This window comes from Bos javanicus, chromosome 13 (assembly GCF_032452875.1).
Source record: "Bos javanicus breed banteng chromosome 13, ARS-OSU_banteng_1.0, whole genome shotgun sequence".
NCBI lineage: Eukaryota > Metazoa > Chordata > Mammalia > Artiodactyla > Bovidae > Bos > Bos javanicus.
Genome location: NC_083880.1, coordinates 24,057,452 through 24,077,521, shown reverse-complemented (window position 1 = coordinate 24,077,521; position 20,070 = coordinate 24,057,452). Strand labels below are relative to the sequence as shown.

Here is a 20,070-nt window from a genome sequence, read left to right as displayed (position 1 = left end):
AGGAATTTATAATCATCTTTTTTTCTTGTTACAATACATGCTGACATAGCAAAAATGAAAATAATTGCTAAGTTGCCATAAACATAATATAAACATAGCACAATTCTGTCTGAAGACAAATAAAGTACCTATCATGATATTCACCCCACTATAAAACACTAAATTGAAAACCAAGGTATTCTTAATGTTCTTTTTGTTCCTGATGTTTTTCTCTCAATTTAGTTTGATTTTCTAATAAGTGACAGCCTCATTACTATACAAAAGCAAATACTACATTGAATTAAATTCAATGCAGTATTTAGAGTATAGAATATTAAACAATTTTTTGTTTTGCATTCTATATTTAATCCTAAATAAATTACTATTTATTAAAAGCATATACTAGGCAATACTTACATTAAATCAAACTCATTTTTAATGTTATAATAGAAAAAAAAACAAGTTGGAAAAGAAACAGTTTACAAATAATTTCTTGCTAATTACAGTTTCTTAGAAAATTTTGTCATAAGTTTGATTCTCATTAATAGATTGCCAGGAGAAATATCAACAATATCATATATCAGATGATACCACTCTAAAGGCAGAAAGTGAAGAGGAATTAAAGAGCCTCTTGATAAGGGTGAAAGATGACAGTTGAAAAAGCTGGCTTAAAATTCAACATTCAAAAAACTAAGAATATGCCATCCAGTCCCATCACTTCATGGCAAATAGTAGGGGAGAAAGTGGAAGCAGTGATTTTCTTGGACTCCAAAACCACCGCAGATGGTGACTGTAGCTATGACAAACCTAGACAGCATATTAAAAAGCAGAGGCATCACTTGGCCGATAAAGGTCTATATAGTCAAAGCTATAGTTTTTTCAGTAGTCATTGTGAGCTTTGGACAATTAAGAAGGCTGAGCACCAAAGAATTGATGCTTTTGAATTTTGGTGCTGGAGGACACTCTTGAGAGTCCCTTGGACTGCAAGTCATTCCTAAAGGAATCAATCAAGTCAAACCAGTCAATCCTAAAGGAAATCAACCCTGAATATTCATTGGAAGGACTGATGCTAAAGCTGAAGCTCCAGTACTTTGGCCACCTGATGTGAAGAGCCAACTCACTGGAAAAGAATCTGATGCTGAGAAAGACGGAAGGCAAAAGGAGAAGGGGGCAGCAGAGAATGAGATGGTTACATAGCATCACCAACTCAATGGACCTGAATTTGAACAAACTCCGGGAGATAGGGAGGATAGGGGAGCCTGGTGTGCTGTTGTCCATGTTGTCCAAGTCTTTAATAAAGTCAATGTAAATGATTAAAATAGAAGGATGTGTGATATATGCTCTTAGAATGTAAATGTACAAAAAAAGAATCAATCAGTTCAGTCGCTCAGTCAGGTCCGACTCTTTGCAACCCTGTGGACTGCAGCACACCAGGCCTCTCTGTCCATCTCCAACTGCCGGAGTTTACCCAAACTCATGTCCATTGAGTCAGTGATGCCATCCAGACATCTCATCCTCTATCACCCCCTTCTCCTCCCGCCTTCAATCTTGCCCAGCATCGGGGTCATTTTAAATGAGTCAATTCTTCACATCAGGTGGCCAAAGTATTGGAGTTTCAGCTTTAGCATCAGTCCTTCCAATGAATATTCAGGACTGATTCCCTTTAGGATGGACTGGCTGGATCTCCTTGCAATCCAAGGGACTCTCAAGAGTCTTCTCCAACATAACAGTTCAAAAGCATCCAATTCTTCAGTGCTCAGCTTTCTTTATAGTCCAACTCTCACATCCATACATGACTACTGGAAAAACCATAGCCTGGACTAGATGGACCTTTGTTGACAAAGTAATATCTCTGCTTTTTAATATGCTGTCCAGGTTGGTCATAACTTTTCTTCCAAGGAGCAAGCGTCTTTTAATTTCATGGCTGCAATCACCATCTGCAGTGATTTTGGAGCCCCCAAAAATAAAGTCTGTCATTGCTTCCACTGTTTCCCCATCTATTTGCCATGAAGTGATGGGACCAGATGCCATGATCTTCATTTTCTGAATGTTTAGTTTTAAGCCAACTTTTTCACTCTCCTCTTTCACTTTCATCAAGAGGGTCTTTAGTTTTTCTTCACTTTCTGCCATAAGGGTGGTGTCATCTGCATATCTGAGGTTATTGATCTTTCTCCTGGCAAGCTTGATTCCAGCTTGTGCTTCTTCCAGTCCTGCGTCTCTCATGATGTACTCTGCATAGAAGTTAAATAAGCAGGGTGACAATATACAGACAATATACCAAAAAAAGAGAATATTTTGGTAGAAAAAAAAGTTGATATTAACTTAGATTGCATCGACATGTGGAATGAATTCATTACTTGTGCATATTTTAATTAACTTTTTTTCCCAGAGATATCTTTAGAAATTATAACAACTAGGTTTCTACTTTTAGGTTAATACATGATTTGTCTTCTTTCAACAATGGCTTTTTAAAATCACCCTTTTTCCCAGTGTCATGGTCAGATGTCACTATCTTTGCAAATACTCTCTTGGCCTTTGTTCGTCCGATACACAAATATATGCGAGCAATGTGGGCATCACTGGCACGAGGGAAGTCACCAACACTTCTGTTCATTTGTCTTAAACAATCATGAGCCACGTCCTGGAATCCTATCATTTTAATCCCTTGCTCCTTTTGTTTAAAATTGGAATTCAGTCAGGCCATAACTGTTGCATTAAAAAGCTGTGATTCATACTTAAATCTCAAGTATGTGGCCCCTAAAATGTTTTAAAATATATTTAGTCCTTATTAGTTTTCCCTGAATAACCAAGATCTCAAACTTTTCCGGAATCTTTAACTTAAAATGTCAGATGTATAATTAAGACTTCCATTATGGCACTAAATCAACTATGCTAAACAGAACACCCTGAATGGATTCCATCAGGAAAACTGACCAAAAGAATTAATTTGAAAAGACTAACTTTGGAGTATGTGGTTGTTGCAATTAAAAAAAAAAACAGTGTATATACAATCATAGGAACAATTTTTTAAAAATAATTTAAATACTGTGGGCAATTAGTTTCTCAACCCTGCTGGGAGTGTTCTCAAAATCCAGCTGTGTTCACCAAACCTCAAAAGTGCTAACTGCAGTGTGGCTATAATAGATTTAAAAGATGAATTAACATATTAACCAACTACCTTCTTTGAATTGCTACACTGAGAAGTATTTACATTTTAATTACACTGATAATAAAGATGGCAAGGTAATTATATTACTAATAGAACAATGTCCTTTAAAAATAATGATTATTCAGTATCACTAAAATAAAAAGCATGAGGTTTTGTATCTGAAGATAAATCTGTGTGTAATGATGCTTTTCTTACCCATTCTCAGAAGTTGCTAGTGGGCCACCTGTGCTCTTGCTGAGATGTTAATGCCAGTTCATAAACCTCATGGCAACATGGTAATTAACGCCTTCCTCCTCCTGGTGCCAGGTCAAAGGCACACTGATTTAGGGGTGCATGTTAAAACTTTACTCAGCAAACAAAACTGAAAGATTGTGTATATGTGTTTTTGTTTGAACTATGTTTTTGACACCCAGTGATGATTCTAATCCTAACCCTAGTCTATAAAAAATTTTTTGATGATGACAGAAAGTAAAAAGAGAACATTATAAATGAATACTGATCATTACATTGCTCTTAAAAACAGTATAAGGAGCAAAATTTGTAAAAACCTACTTATGAATGGAGTTAAGAAAATATAAATTGGACTACATCAAAATTTAAAACTTCTATGCATCAAAAGATACAATTAATAGAGGTAAAAGGCAACCTACAGAATGGAAGAAAATATTTGCAAGTCATATTTCTGATAAGGAGTTAACATCTAGAGTATATAAAAAACTCCTACAATTCAATAACAAAAAAATTTAAACACATTTAAAAATGGGCAAAGGATTTGAATCGACACTTCAAGATGTTTTAAGTGGCCGTTAAGCATATGAAAAAGATGCTGAAAATCATTAATTATCAAGGAAATGCAAATCAAGACAGAGAGCTACTACTTCACACCTGTTAATATTAGTATATATATTTTTAAAGACAGAAAATACCAAGTATTGGCGAGAATGTGAAGAAATTGGAAACTTCGTGCCCCATTGATAAGACTGTAAAATGGTGTAGCTGCTAAGGAAAACAGTACGGCAGTTCCGCAAAATCGTAAGCATATAATCACCATATGATCCAGCAATTGCACTTCGGGGTATATACCCCAAAGAACTGAAAGTGGGAACTCAGAGAGGTATTTGTGCATCTACATTCATGGCAGCATTATTCACGGCACCCAAAAGGTGGAACCAATCCGGTGTCGATTCGTGGATGAAAGGATCAACAAATGTGGTATAAGCATACAATGGCATATTTTTCAGTGTTAAAAAGGGAAGGACATCCTGACACATGCTGCAACATGAATGAACCTTTGTTAGAGGAAACTGACTGAAAGCGCCCCACCCTGCAGGCACCACGGTAACCGTTTCCGTGAGTTATTTTACAACAGGAGGTTCTCATAAGGAACATGGAACTAAGAAGCCACCATCAACTGGAAGAATTCAGGAAATGTCAAAAGGAGACACCATGTGTCCCCAGAATCCTTCTTGCTGGCATCCATCTTGACTGAACAATGTGTAAGCCACCAGGAAGGACCCCGAGTCAGAATGATTGGCCAGAGACAACCCAGAAACTAATCCCATCACCATAAAACCCGAGCTATGTGGCAGAGCAGTTCTCTTGGGGTCCCTTACCCTGTTGCTCTCCATTGGGGTGCCCCTTCCCAATAAAGCCTCTTGCTTTGTCAGCATGCATGTTTCCTTGGATACTCCATTTCCAGGTATTAGATAAGAGCCCACTCTTGGGTGCTGGAAGGGTTTCCCCCTTCTGCAACACCTTAAGGACATTATGCTGAGTGAAATAAGCCGATCACAAAAGGACAAATATTGTATGATTCCACTTATATAAAGTACTTACAGTCAAACTCACAGAGACAGAAAGAATGGTGGATTTCAGGGACAACAGGGAGGGAGAAGTGAGCAGCAGTTATTGATTCATGGGTACAGAGGGTCAGTCTTGTGAGATGAAGAGCCCCTGTGGTTGGATGGTGGTGATGGTAGCACAACAATGCGAAGGAATTTAATATCAAGGGACTGTACTCTTAAAACTAGAGGTAAAGAACCCACCTACCCATGCAGGAGACAGAAGAGATGCAGGTTTGATCCCTGGGTTGGGAAGATCCCCTGGAGGTGGGCATGGCAACCCACTCCAGTATTCTTGCCTGGAGAACCCCATGGACAGAGGAACCTGGCAGGATACAGTCCATGGGGTCACAAAGAGTCAGACACGATTGAAGCGACTTAGCATGCATGTACACTTAAAAATGGTGACGATGGAGAAATTTATACTACATGTATTTCACAGTTTTTCAAAAAGGAACCACTTTCCTCTCCTTTTCTTCAAACCTGCTCTTCTTTTCCAGTTCCCCATTTCTGTGAATGGCACCATTCCATGTCCGGCTGTCCAAGCCAGAAACCTGGCCTTATCCTTGGCACCACTTTCCTTTCCCCCACCCCACACAGTCATTCAACAAACCCATATGGATCCTCCCAGGGTGCCGCGGGATCTCATGGCAAATGCCTCCAAGTCTATCTCGATCCCACGGCTCTGTTTCAGGATCCCTTCTCCTCTCACCTAGGTCACCGCAGCAGTGCCCTTTCCCAGTCTCTCCATGAATGGTCGCACACACTCTTCTTCACTTTGTAGCAAGAGTGCTCATTCTTTAAAAAGTGAAAAACTGCAGTGTTCCCTCCCTTCTCTAAGTCATTTGAGTGGCACTTTGTTGTTATGAAAATAAAGTCCAAAGCCCTTAAACTTGGTTTGTGATGCCCATTAGCATTTGATGCCTCACTACAACTCCAGCCTTAACTCTGAGTTTCCTGCTGCATTCTATTCACTGGCCATTCTGAAAACTTCCAGTTCTGAAACTTACCACATTCGGTCCCTCCCTGACCTTTACACAACTGTTCCTTCTCAGAGCACTGCTGCGCCTCCCCAACCCCACAAGGACCTTCTTTGCCCAGCCAATTCCCATCATCCACTCTACATGCTACCTAGCCTGTAAATCACCTCTTCCAAGAAGGCCTGTCTGATCCGAATCTGTGTTAGGTGACCCTCCTTGGGGATCTTCTTTGCCCACCATCAAGCACATTTAACACAGCATTACGATTGTCTGCTTACTTGCCTGCATTGGATTTGTTGATACAAACTGGAGGCTTAATGAATCATTAATAAACAAATTCATCAACAGCTCCAGAGAGGCCGTAGCTCACTCACAGACACATCCCTAGGCCACTGCAGTGCCAGGAGTGTTTATTAGTAGTAGAACTCAAACGTAAGAGCTCTCCATCTGGTGCTTTTGTCACAACTGTATCACATGAAGGGTAATAAACCCACTAAACTCACTATCACCAGAGAGACTGTAACCCAAAGGGACCTTATATAAAAATTTTAGATTTGACATTGCCTGTGTCTTTCCACTGCCCTCTCATCTGGTCTCAAGTAACTAAGGAGGCCTGGGATAGACAGAGAACAGAACTGACCAGGTATGACAAGGCCCTAGTTCCTTTTGGGAGAATTCTGAACTAAGCAATTTTGCCAGCATTAATTTTATGGTTTGTCTTTAGAGTAAGCCTTTATGATATAACTCATGAGGTCACTCTCTCTGTTGACTTTGTACTGAGCAGTGAACTTCAGCATACTGCATTAAAACTGGGATTTGAAGAAATCCAGTATGGGTGGAAAAGGAAATGTTCCTCATAATACACACATGGACATATATACAGATGTGAGTATATATGTTTAGAATATAAATCACTTAAACCAGTCAAAGCTGTCATCATTCATAAGAGGAGTGATGTGGAAGGGGAAAATAAAATCACATCCTTTATTAAATAAAATATGCCAAATATACATAAATTGAAACTATAATTTCATCTTCAGTGCTCATGATGTAATTAATCTCTCATATTTTACAGGTTTATGTCAACATAGCTTGCCAGTGAAATGAAAAGTGTATTTTGTATATAGTATGAGCATATTATTTTTCATAGCTATATTACATGGCACAGCCAGACTCCAGCTGCAACTCAAAATTACTGTATAGATATCATTCCAAATGTGGATTTATTGAAATGACATTTTCAGGATCACAAACAGTGCATGCATTCTGTAAAATTTCAAAATCAGGAGAAATCGAGGCTTAAAACTTAATTTAGGAAAGAACTGTTTTTTAAAAAAAGGTGTAATTAAATCACATTGAGTTTGTTATATCCTTGGTGAAGCAATCTCTATTTTCGCTTATGGGCATTGTGATGAATTTCAGCCTTCAATATTAAGTATAGCACTATCCTCAAATGACCATTTAAAAGCAGACAAATACTCTAGCGTTTTTTAGTACTAATCAGAATCAAGAATACAGGAGGAAATAGGTATGCTTAGTTTATGTAAAATGAGACATACGGTCATAAGCGGCTTTAGCAATGGCTCTTGCTGCGTTCTTCTGAATTTCAGGAATTGTAGAGTTTTCTGCAAATGACAGGAGCTTCTTAAGACCCCCCGTTTGCTGAATCAGCACCATAGTGTCCATATCTTCAATGCAGTTGGCCACCACGGAAAGAGCTTCTATGTGAAGGTCATTCAATTCCTAATGATAAAAGCAAACACAACTTTAGAAAACTATAGTAAAAGCAAGTCACACTTGCCAAATTTTACTACAAGAGGGAACTCCCATCACTCAGAATATAATATAATTAATTTTGTTGTGACAGAGGCCCAGGGAAACAGTTCTGTTTATTAACATAACATCACCCTCCCTGACCATTTGTCCCATCTCTTCTCATTTCCCCTAGTTTAAACTATTCTATAGATAAAAAATAATTGCTGGAAACTCCCAGTAGTGGTATCCCAGTGAAGTTGCTCAAACAGCCTTTCATCGACAACAACTTTAAAATCTAAAAAAAAAAGTGGTTTTTGAAAAAGCAAACAGAAGCTGAAGGGAAGTATATTCCTGAAAACCTCCAGTTGGTAGAAGGAGTTATTTTGAGTGTGCCACTTTCTTGCCTGAGGAACCTCCAGAATCCCCACAGCAGTGGAAAATTGCAACCTTATATCTGAACAGTTAGAAATGTAAGGTAGAAATCCTTAAAGTGAGAGAAACACGGGAAGGATGCTCCACCACCATGGTATTCTATACAGCATTGCTTCTGATCAAAGAACTCACTTCATAGCAAGAGAAGTGGATCAGTGAGCACAGGGGCACAGAAGTCAGTGGCCTTCCCAGGGCCCCACCATCCTGAAGCAGCTGGCTTGGTACAGCGGCCTCTGGAAGACTCCGCTACAACTGGAACTGAGCACAGGGCTGTTTGTGCTCTGAAACGTCATCCAGTATACGGTGTTGTTGCTCCCGTAGCACAGTTCATGGGTCCAGGAACCAAGGAGTGACACGGTAGTGGCCCCACTCACTGTTACCCATAGCGATTCAATAGCAAAATTTCTGTTTCCTGCACCCACAAACATAGGCTCTGCTGATCTGCAAATCCAAAGTAATAGATACTTCCACCCAGAGACACAGCAATGAGTCCAGTCCACTGAAATGAAATGACAGCCACCTGGTCTCTTTGGGGGCCTCGTGCCTCTGAATCAATAGGCGAAGAAGAGAGTTACTGTGTGGGTTGGGGTGACTGATCCCAACTATCCAAGGGAAATTGGACTGCTACTCCACAATAGAGGTGAGGAAGAGTGTGCCTGTAATACAGGGAGTCCCTTACATCATCTGTTTGGTAATACCATACCCTGTGATGGAAAACTGTAATGACCCAATGCAGACACAACTACAAATGGTCCAGACTCTTCGGGAATAAAGGTTTGTGTCATCACGTCAGGTAAAGAATCAAGACGAGCTGGGGTACTTGCTGGGCAAAGGGAATATGGAATGGGTATTGAAAGAAGGTAGTTGTTATTGATACCAACTACAACCATGTGATCAGTTACAGAAAAGAGGACTGTAATTGTCATGAGTATTTCCTTATTTTGTTATGAATGTGTGTGTGTATGTATGAAATATCTTTTTCTTCTCTTATCCCCTCAGGTAACATGAGATGTACTGATTTTATAATATAGTATTTTTAAGGTATTTTATTTTAAAAAATATTTATTTCTTTAGCCAGCTGTGCCGGGTGTGAGTCGCGGCACTCGGGATCTTTGTTGCAGCATGTGAGATCTTTATTTGCAGCATGCGGGATCTAGTTCCTTGATCAGGAATCAAACCTGGGGTCCCTGTGGTGGGAGTGTGGGGTCTTAGCCACTGAACCAACAGGGAAGTCCCTGTAATACAGTATTTAAGTATGGGTAGTTTTATATCTTAGTATTTAAATTATGGAATGTGAAGGAGAAGAGTAAACATCACCCAAGGACTTTATACCTTCTCCTCTGGGGAAGGGGACAGTGTGTTTTTGGTTGTACACAGGACAGTTGTATCATGTTAAGTGGAAGCATGATCTTTTATTGTTCTTATTTGGAGATTAATGACTTAGGAGCTCTGTATGGATGCCAAATTGACTAGCGATGGATTTGTGATGGTTAATTTTTTGTTTTAACTTAGCTAAGGCCACAATATCCAGATATTTAATCAAATGTTATTCTAGATGTTTCCATGAATGTATTTTTTAGATGAAATTAATATTTAAATCAGTAAATTCACTAAAGCAGATTACTCTCCATCATATGTGGAAAATGACTCTTCTTGCCTTACCCTAGAGAAAACTAGAGCAGACAAAGGGGAGAAGACTAATTGCAGGTGTTTGAAGATAAGACCATAAACAAAAATTTAAAAATCTTAAATCTTCTAAGTCAGAAGATTAAAAAAAATTATTTTAGAATGGCCACTAGCATTAGTCTGATTTAATCATGCTGGTAAACTATGTAGCAATAAGCAGGTTAGTCCATTATACTTAGTATCATGCTTAAATATAATAAAATTTCAATTTAAAAATATTCCATAATATGCATTTATAACAACACTTATAGAAGAGATACATCTTCTCATAGAGCATTGAATAAAGGTTACAGGTACCTTAGTTTCTAGGATCTTAATAAGCTGATCCACTCCTTGATTTTCTCTTAGCATGGCCCGGGACGCCTTATCATTTGTAATAACACCTAAGGTTTTGAGAGCCAACAACTGAATAATTGGATATTCTGACTTCAAGAGGTCTAATATAGGAGGGATGGCATTTAGTTCTTGAAGTGTTGCTCGGCACCGAAAATCCTGCCAGGAAAGACAAATGTTTAAATAAGTGATTTTTAAAGCAAAATACAGTCTCAAGAATAGAGACACTCTATTTTCTAACAAAGAACATAAGTTATGTTCCCATCTTTTACTCCAGATTCATTTCCAAAATAGCTTAACAACAAATATAAGCAAACCCTCAACTGATAACACCAAAATATTCATATTAGCCCTACAGACATTGTCAGTAACAGGAAATACACATGATCCAGGACTTCTCAGAAGCCACTGTTTCTTTGTTTTTGTCGTTGTTCAGTTGCCAAGTTGTGTCCAACTCTTTGCAACCCCATGGACTGCAGCACACCAGGCTCCTCTGTCCTCCGCTATCGCCATTCCCAGCTTGGCTTTCCTCTATCCATCTCGCAACTGGCCCCTAATATTAAGCTTTCTTCGGGCATAAAAATTGTAGGTTGTTGCTTATTATGGGTTGAATAGTATCCCCTCCAAACATGTTGAAGTCCTAGCCCCCGTTAGAACCTCAAAATGTGACCTTATTTGGAGATAAGATTGTTGCAGATATAATTAGTTAGGATAAGGTCATAGTGGAGTAGTGGGTATTTACTGGTGTCCTTATAAGACCAGTGTCTTTATAAGAAGAGGAGAGAGAGCCAACGGAGGGAAATATAGCCATGATGAGGCTGCAAACCAGGGACCGTCAAGGATTCAGACCTGCTGTCAGAAGCTAGGGAGAGAAAAGGAAGAATTCCACCCAGAGTCTGGGACAGCACAGCCCTGCTGACACCTTAAAGTCAGAAATTCAGCCTCTAGAACTGGGAGGGAATAGATTCCTGGTGTTTTAAGCCAGTCTGTGGTACTTCTGTTACAGCAGGCCTAGGAAATGAATACATTGTTATTAACTAGTACTTCTGTTACAAGAAAAGGGGAGCTAAATCTTAATAAGGAGATTTAGGATGAAATACACGAACACATCTGCAGGATTATTTAGGCCCATAGGACGAAGAACAGTCACCAGAGAAGGGACACTGTTGCACTTGCTCTTCAGGAAAGGTAGAGGTAACACCAGGGGGTATCCAGCCACATGGCAAGGACACGCAGGGGCCAGGAATTCATGCTTTTGGGTGCCTTTAGTGATGAGTCCCTTTGTCATCTTTTGCTGTTAATATATATTTTCTCTATATATCTCTCTCTCAATGAACCCTCCCTCACCTTTGCTTCAATATCTCTTCTTTCACATTCTGTTGATGGCTATTTAAAATGGTGTCTTATACTTGCAGTTGAACTAAGGCTTATCAAATGTGTGTGGGAATTGTTCAGAAACCTGAGCAGGAAGAGAAGCAGAGAAGGCTGTCCAAAGCAGCCGGGAGCTGACCTGCTGGCGATGTGAGGGTGTGCCTGCTGGGTTGGGGATTGAGAGGTTGTGGGGCAGGGGCCAGAGGACAGGACAGGTGCAGGCGACGGGGTAAGGGGTGGGGGTAAAGGAAACCAGCACGTTACAAAGGAAAGTAGCATCTTGCAGATGTGAGCGATGAATTTTGTTCAGCAAAACTCAACTCACTAGGTTTTCACCAACACATTGAGACTAATCCAAAATCTTAGTAAACTGCATAGGGTACAGTAGGGTACAACCCATTGGACCACCAGGATTAGATCAATAGGTAAGCCCAGGTCAAAACTAGTTCAACACTAATATTAGATTTCCTGTTTTGGAAGAAACACATCTTACCTAGCATAAACCCACCTTAGTCTGCAAGCCATTCTATTCTTTTAAAATTAGGTTATGATTCTAAAATGCCCTTTCACGGAGGACAATTATTTTGTGGAAATTGAAAGTATCAACACTAAACTTCATTTTATTCTCTGAATGATAACTACTAAATAATACTGAGATGAACTGATGAATCAAAACTGGAGCATTTTAATAAACTTTTTCCTTTTTTAATGGGAAAATAAATTCTATAACCAGCTTTTGTCAAAACACTTTTTTAGAAGTTAATCTCACCTGGACCAAGTTGTAAATGCACTCAATAGAATTTTTCTTCACATCCGGGTCTGGGCTGCTTAGCAGTCTGATGAGAGGCTCTAATCCACCTTGTTCAAATATTTGCACTTTGCTGGTATACTCTACAGACATGTTTGCTAGGCAAAGACTAGCAAATTCGTGGATAACGACTTCTTCTGTGTATCAAAAACAAATAACACAAGTATGTAAGGGCTTATTCAACCATTATTTTAAAGCATGCTTTGAAAACCAAAGCTCCACAAATCTTACTTTGGTTGGAGCCCATCTTAGTTTGAGAGATTTTAATGATAATTCACAATTGGTGTTTCATAAACTATTTTCAATAGACACTTTAATCAGAAGTGTATAAGAAACCATTCCCCATTTTTTACATAGATGTAGGTTGCAGAGTTACCTTCTGGAGCCAGCCGAGCAATCACAGAATTCACGACATCTAACTCCCTTAACAGTTTTTTAACATCATCTGCAAAAGAAGAAACAGAATATTAATGTTTAATAATAATAATAATGGCAATGTCTGTGGAATAGTTCTTTATGAGATAGGTTCTAATATTACCTAATTTTACAGATAAGAAAACTGAAGCTCAAAATCACACAGCAAGTAAAAGGCAGGCCAGGTCTGTCTGACTCCAGACAGACTCTAGCCCATGTTCCTTGATTGCTCAGTTGTCCTGCTTTCCAAAACACTAGGAAAGATAACCATAAATGTTCAAAAGTGCCTAGAATACCAGCAGTAGAGTTACTGTGCCCTGCACTTGCTTATTATGTAATAGTAATTCTTTTTTTGTTTTTTTTTGGGGGGGGGGAAGATACTAAAAATATTTTAAAATTTAGATTTTTAATAAAACTAGTACAGAATGCCAATAAGAATTAACCTCAGCCTTTTTTCATAAGTACATCTTGTATTCATTCCATTTGATTATCACAAATGCCAAAAGTGTTTAGATATATTGACTTTTTAAAGTTCACTTTTGTCCTATTTATAGGAGCCTAATTAAAACTAGACAATTATGCCTCTATTTCTTTCTTGCTCTCCTTAACGCCCTTTTTCTTAGAAATAGACACAGCTGTTACTTCAGTTTTGCAATTTCTCTTCTTGGTTGATTATCTTTTCTGTCAGTCAAAATTAGCATTACCAGAAGTTTAGAAAAGTTCACTTTGCAGCAGCTGAAACATATGGTCTAGGGGATTAACCACTGGATATATATGCCTTTTCTTAGACACCTTTTCCTGTGGAATTCAGGGATATAGCTGTCTCTCAACCAGTCAAAACTTCTTTCTCTCTGTTCTGTTCAAAATGACTCAAAGAAGGCTAGTGAACTTATGTACGTGAATAGGCTTTCAGTACAAGAGAATAATTGAGTTTTGGGGAAGTAGAGGAAAGACATTCTATGCTCTTGGATTAATTCTTAGTCACAATTTTTTGGTTGCATAATGTTCACCATCTAATTTACTCTTGATCATACATACTCTTTTACATCAACCTTTTTCCTAAGACAGCGAGCTCTTCTGATTGCCTTAAGTAATGTAGAGTCTGGGCTTACAAGGCTACTTCTCACAAGGATCCTGATGAAAGCTCCCTCTTTAGTTGACTTAATTAAATGAGTCTCGGTTACATTAAACTAAATACAGGGTTAAGACTTCACCTTCCAGTGCAGTGGGGTTTGGGTTTGCTTCCTGGTTGGGCAGCTAAGGTCCCACATGCCTGCGGCCAAAAAACCAAAACGTAAAACAGAAGCAACACTGTAGCAAATTCAATAAAGACTTTAAAAATGGTCCACATTAAAAAAAAAAGAAACTTAAAAAAATAAATACTAGCTGGAAGGTAAAAGAAGACAGAAGCTCCTGTTTGATAAAAAGGTTTAACAAAGTAATTTGCGTGCCTATCTTGGATGGCCCAGGCATGGCACAGGCTCATAGCTCAATCACTGTAGCCAAAAAAAAAGAATTTATTTGAAACTGCAAAAGGGGAAGACGGTTTTCATAGCAAGCCTTTAGCACCTGGAATGTTGGAACATTCTGTTGGTTCATCCACTATAAGCATGTGGAAAAGCATATGAAGATACAAATTTCTGAAGAATAATCAGTTATTTAAAGACTGTCCAAAGACGATGATTTAATCATGCAGCTTCAGAGGTGTATTTATTTATATATTAGTCTGGAAGCATGACTTCATTTTAGGTCAAATGACCAGTTGCTTTTTTTTTATTCCAAATCTCCTTAGACACATATGAAAAGTGAAGCAACAGTTATATATTATATATATATAATATATAATAGTGTTGGCTCTCAGCAAAAAAGGAGGTTCACAAGCACTTGAGGATATGGTATGTCTTATCCATATCACCAGATAGTTCAAATAGAAAATCAGCTAAAGTGAAAGTGTTAATTGCTCAGTCGTGTCTGACTGTTTGCAACCCCATGGATTGTACCCTGCCAGGCTCCTCTGTCCATGGAATTCTCTAGGTAAGAATATTGGAGTGGATTGCCATTCCCTTCTCCAGGGCATCTTCCCGACCCTGGACTTGAACCTGGGTTTCCTGCTTTGCAAGCAGATTTTTTATCGTTTGAGCGTTAACCCCAATAATTGTTTGATTTTTTCACCTACTTCATAGAATCATAGAATTCAGTATACTTGAGACTCAAGCACTCAGTGGAGACCTTGAAGACAGCCAAGCTCTTTCCATGATTAAGCTTTGCAGTTGCAGACTGCATTGGTCCTAGCACTGGTTACAGCCTAGTCAGCCAGCTTACAGATTGTGGTTTGACAGTTCTAAAAGAGCCATCTCGGTTCTCTGTTCTCTGCTCCCTGCTCCGAGAGGAAGTGCCAACTATAGCTTATGCTCAACTCCTGTTTGTTTTTGATAATTGGAACTTTGTACTTAGAGGTTACATTTTGTCGCTCACGGATGGGCTGCTTCTGGAGAGGTCATCAGGTTGCCTTCTGGCTTGAGTTTAGTACCACTGGTCTCAGGAGAACCCATTTGACATTGGCTTGCTTTTCACTTACTTTGGCCTCAGGTTCTGAGACTATGCTGTGTGAAAGAGGAAGGGGCCATCCTCAAGGACGTGAACTTGCCGAGTGCCTTATCAGGAGTTGGCCCTGCAGTTGGTCCACAATAAACGGGGATAATTTTGCATGGCAAAGAGATTATAGTAATTGTCTTTACGATAGGTACTGATTCCTTGAACATAAAATTGAACTCCAAAATGAATTATGCTTCTCTGCAGGTTTAATGAAATTTCTGAGGTTGCTGAAATTTGTGTATTTGTTTTTCCAAAGCAAGATCTGCTGGTGAGGGGAAATACCTGACTGGTTTCATTATGGTTTATAAATGAATAAACGGATATTTAGTTCTGTAAAAAAATAAAAGAGCCATCTCATGTAGCATCCAAATGTAAGAGTATTCATAACATTTAGGGGCCACAGACTCCTTTAGAAACTCATGAAATTCAATGTAAAAACCTGCTCAGAAAAATCTGCAAACAAATTGTAGGGTTTCACAGATGATAAACTCCTCATATAATGGAAAGATAAGAATACTAAATAAAATCAATAGAAACTAAGAACATAAAAAAGAGGGGAAAAAAGTCACAGAGACCTAGATATTTCATTAGAAAATGTAAGTATAAACAAGAATTTATAACTCTTTCTCCCCCAAAATCATTTAGAAGGAGAACCTGACTTAGCATGGACACTAATGTTAAGAGATTTAGTGAATAGAAAGTCTACTGAACTATTGGTCAGAGAGTAAAGCTGTAATTTTAGCTCTCATCTCAGTTCTGCTACTAGCCATCTGCATGACTTTGGGCAAAGGACCCAATCCTTCAAAGAATCCTTCTGTGTTTAAAATGAGTTGCACAGGAGGCATTAGGAAGCACCTTTGGTATATAAACTCTGTGGTGTGTACACAGAATAAAACAGGAGAAATTTAAATATTTCCCCTTTTTTGTTGTTTATAAATAATGTAATATGCCACATTCAATATGGCAGAATTAGTCTACCGAACCTCCAGAGATGGATTTATAAAATAAATAAAATTAAAATGAATCCCTTAAGGTTAAATTTAAACAAGGATAATGTGTCAAGTGAGATTACTTGATTATGATTTTAAAAGCAGATACTTACTGTTAGAAGCCAGGATTCCAAATATCATAGTAGCATTTCTTCTCACAATTTTGTCTTCATGGGTGAGTAGCTTAGTTAAAGGTTCCACAGCTCCAAGTTCAAGGAGGGTGGCTTTATTTTCCTCACCTACCATCACAGGTAAAATAAAATCAGAAATGGATAGCAATCTCATCAAAATTCTTCCTTGTGTCATTCCAGTTTATTTGCCGTTTGCCTTTCACGTTCCTCTGCTTCTACACATATTTCTCTAGAATAAACTTTAGAGCAAAAGTATCCTGGATGCTTGCTGCTCTCCTTTCCCTCGATGTTTACACAACTAGCTTTCTCCTTTGGTTCTTAGCTCATACTTAACCTCCTGAGGGGTCTCCTCTGACCATCCTACCTACTGTCATCACTACATACCAGTCTTTCTGATTGCTCTTTATCCTGCTTTATTTTCTTCATACCACTTAATGATCTCTGTGATTGTTTGCTTCCTCTCCTGTAACTTGACTTTCCATGAAGACAGATACCCTTTTTATTCTGTTCTTTCATAACTGCAGTGGCTAGCACAGTGCCAGGCATCTAATGGGCACTCAGTAATACTGGCATAATTAATTATGAAAATTAACGCAGAGAATCTCCACCTCAAGTTCAAGTGTGTGTGGTGGAGTTTAGGGTGTTCATTTTTCACCCAACAGGTTCGCCTGCAGCCATCATGGCTACGGCAAGAAGCCCCAGAACCAGGTCACTGAAAGCCAGCATCGAGCCCAGTTGTAGAAGCAGATTATCCATACCCTGTAAGTGGGATATCATTCTGCAAAGTCTGGAATAATGTTTAGGTCCTGATTAATTTCAACTTTGCAATTTCTCCAGCTATGATGACATATATTTCACTTTCAAAATTAATTTAAGAGGAGAATATTTCTTTGCCTTAGTTTTCTCAGAAAATGAAGATATTTTGTACCTGAAGTTACAGGTTTATTTTGATAACACCTTTCTCAAAACACAGACTGTATCTTCCTATAGTCTATGGACTTGCCTTGTGTCTAAATATTTAGTCACTTGAAAAGAATATGTTGAAATATGCATTGTTGATTACTACAAAAATCCTTCTCAAATTTTCCATAATTTTGCGTTTTATTGAGGTTCTAAAAGTTAATTTAGATGAAAATATTTTGTAAAAAAAAATCCCCCCCCCGCCACTGTACCACACAGCATGTGGGATCTTCTCTCTCACCAGGGGTCAAACCTGAGCATCCTACACCAGAAGCATGGAGTCTTAACCAATGGACCACCAGGGAAGTCCCAAATAAATTTTAATTCAAGGATAAACTTTAGGATACTTAAATAAATGGTGGCTTCATAGAATCAATGGAGAAATATCCCATCTTTTACAATTTTCTAACAGAATTTTTATATAATTGGTATTATTTCTTCTGTGTTTGGTAGAGTTCAGCAGTGAAAACATCTGGACCTAAGTTTTCTTTGTGAGATATTTAACTATAAATTTCCATTTCTATAATAGATAAGGGGCTGTTCAGGCTATCTTTCTTTAGTGAGCTTTGAGAGTTTGTCTTAAAATGAATTTGTCCAATCCATCTGAGTTGTAGAATTTATTGGCTTTATATTGTTCATAATATTTAATTATCCTTATAATATATGTAGGAGCTGTAGTGATGTCTCCTCTCTCATTCCTCATATCGATAATGTCTTATATCTTTTTATTTATCAATCTGACTAGACATTTTTATTACTCTTATTCATCTCAAAAAACCAATTTTTCATTTTATTGCTTCTGTCCATTGTTTTTCTGTTTTCTATTGTTATTTCACTGATTTCTGCTCACATGTATATTATATTCTTAACACTAATGCTTGGGTTTCATTAGCTCTTGTTTTTCTATTTTCTTAAAGTGGAAGCTGAGGTCATAGATTTGAGAGACCTTCTTGTTTTTTAATAGTCATTTGGTACAATAAGTACTCTTTTAGTAGCATCCTACAACTTTTTATATGCTGTGTTTTCATTTTCAATTTGGATTTCCCTTTTGATTTCCACTTTCATTCTTAGGTTATTTAGAAGTATGTTATTATTTTCTAGCTATTGGGTGATTATTCAGAGTTCTTTGTGTTATTGATTTTTAATATAATTCTAATATGGAATAGCATATATTTTGTATGATTGGAATTTTAAATTTATTAAGGCTTGTTTGATGGCCCAGAATATAATCTATTTTGATAAATGTTCTGTATGCACTTGAAGAGAGTTCTGATGTTCTTAGAGTGTTCTAAAAATATAAACTAGGTTAAATTCATTTGTATTGCTGTTCAAATCTCTTATATCCATATAGATTTACTATCTACTGGTTCTTTCATTTATTGAGGGAAGAGTATCAAAATCCTCAGCTATAATTGTGGGTGTCTATTTCTCTTTGCATCTAGCGTCATATAATTTGAAAATCTGATATTAAGTACTTAACACAACTGTTTAGGATTTTTCATAGCATGTTGATTAATTGGCCCCTTTATTATTATTACAAAATGGTCATCTTTATCTCTGATAAAGAGATATCTCTGATATCGTCTTTATCTCTGATACCATTCCATTTTTGTGATAGTAACAGCTCCTTCAGCTTTCTGTTGATTAGTGCTAGCATAGGGTATCATTTTTCCTCCTTTACTTTCAAATTATTTGTTTCATTATATTCTAAGTGCATTTTTTGAAGGCAGAATGTAGTTTAGTCTTGCTTATATCCAATAAAACACCCTGTCCCTCTTAACGTATACAGACCATTTACATTTAATTTGATTATTGATATGTTTAGGTTTAACTCATATGTGTTTCATCATTGTTTTTCTTTTCTTCATTTCTGCCTTCTTCGTATGAAATGAAATTTTTATGATTCCATTTTATTCCTTTGTTGGCTTATTTGATATCATTGTTTTGGGACTGTGGTATATATCCTAGCACAGTCTTCTTTCAAGTGGTAGTATATATTACTTCACATGCAGTACACTTATATAGTATACTTCCACTTTTTTTTTAACCTTTCTACCTTGGTTCTGTTGTCCTATATCTTACTTTTACACGTGTTTCAGACCGCACAATATATGATTATTATTTTTGTTTAAAATAACTAATTTGTTTTTTTAGTGATTCAAATAAAAAACATTATATGTTACCATTTCTGGTGTTCTATCTTTATTCTTCTTCCATATTTCCATCTGGTATCATTTTCCTCCTGCCTGAAGGACCTACTTAATATAGTTAGTAGTGTGGTCTCCTTGCAAAGAGCTATTTCAGTTTTTGAATGTTTGAAAAAGACTTTATTTCACTTATGATTTTGAAAGATATTTTTTCAGGGTGTAGAAACCTAGGTTGAAAGTTTTAATTTTTTTTAGTACTTTAAAGATGTTGCTCTGCTGACTTTAATTTAAACAGTTACCTATTTATTTGGATGTGCCGGGTCCTAGTTGCGGCATACAGGATCTTTTAGATGCAGCATTCAAACGCTTAGTTGTGGCGTGTGGGATCTAGTTCCCTGCTGCTGCTGCTGCTAAGTTGCTTCAGTAGTGTCCCACTCTGTGCGACCCCATGGACAGCAGCCCACCAGGCTCCCCCATCCC

General features: G+C 37.8%; 1 protein-coding gene across 7 annotated transcripts in view; it reads right to left on the bottom strand.

Moving 5' to 3' along the window:
* The window catches only part of ARMC3 (armadillo repeat containing 3), a 92,154-nt gene that overhangs the window by 52,485 nt on the left and 19,599 nt on the right, over positions 1 to 20,070 (bottom strand). For all 7 annotated transcript variants that reach the window (XR_009740247.1, XM_061435990.1, XM_061435988.1 and 4 more), the window contains 5 exons: positions 16,466 to 16,591; positions 12,731 to 12,799; positions 12,316 to 12,491; positions 10,140 to 10,334; positions 7,529 to 7,712 (listed from right to left, as the gene is read on the bottom strand). Coding sequence is in view for 6 of the 7 variants with exons in the window: in XM_061435990.1 (XP_061291974.1) it covers positions 7,529 to 7,712; positions 10,140 to 10,334; positions 12,316 to 12,491; positions 12,731 to 12,799; positions 16,466 to 16,591 (750 nt within the window). In the remaining variant the exon portion in view is untranslated. The remainder of the gene's footprint in view (positions 1 to 7,528; positions 7,713 to 10,139; positions 10,335 to 12,315; positions 12,492 to 12,730; positions 12,800 to 16,465; positions 16,592 to 20,070) is intronic.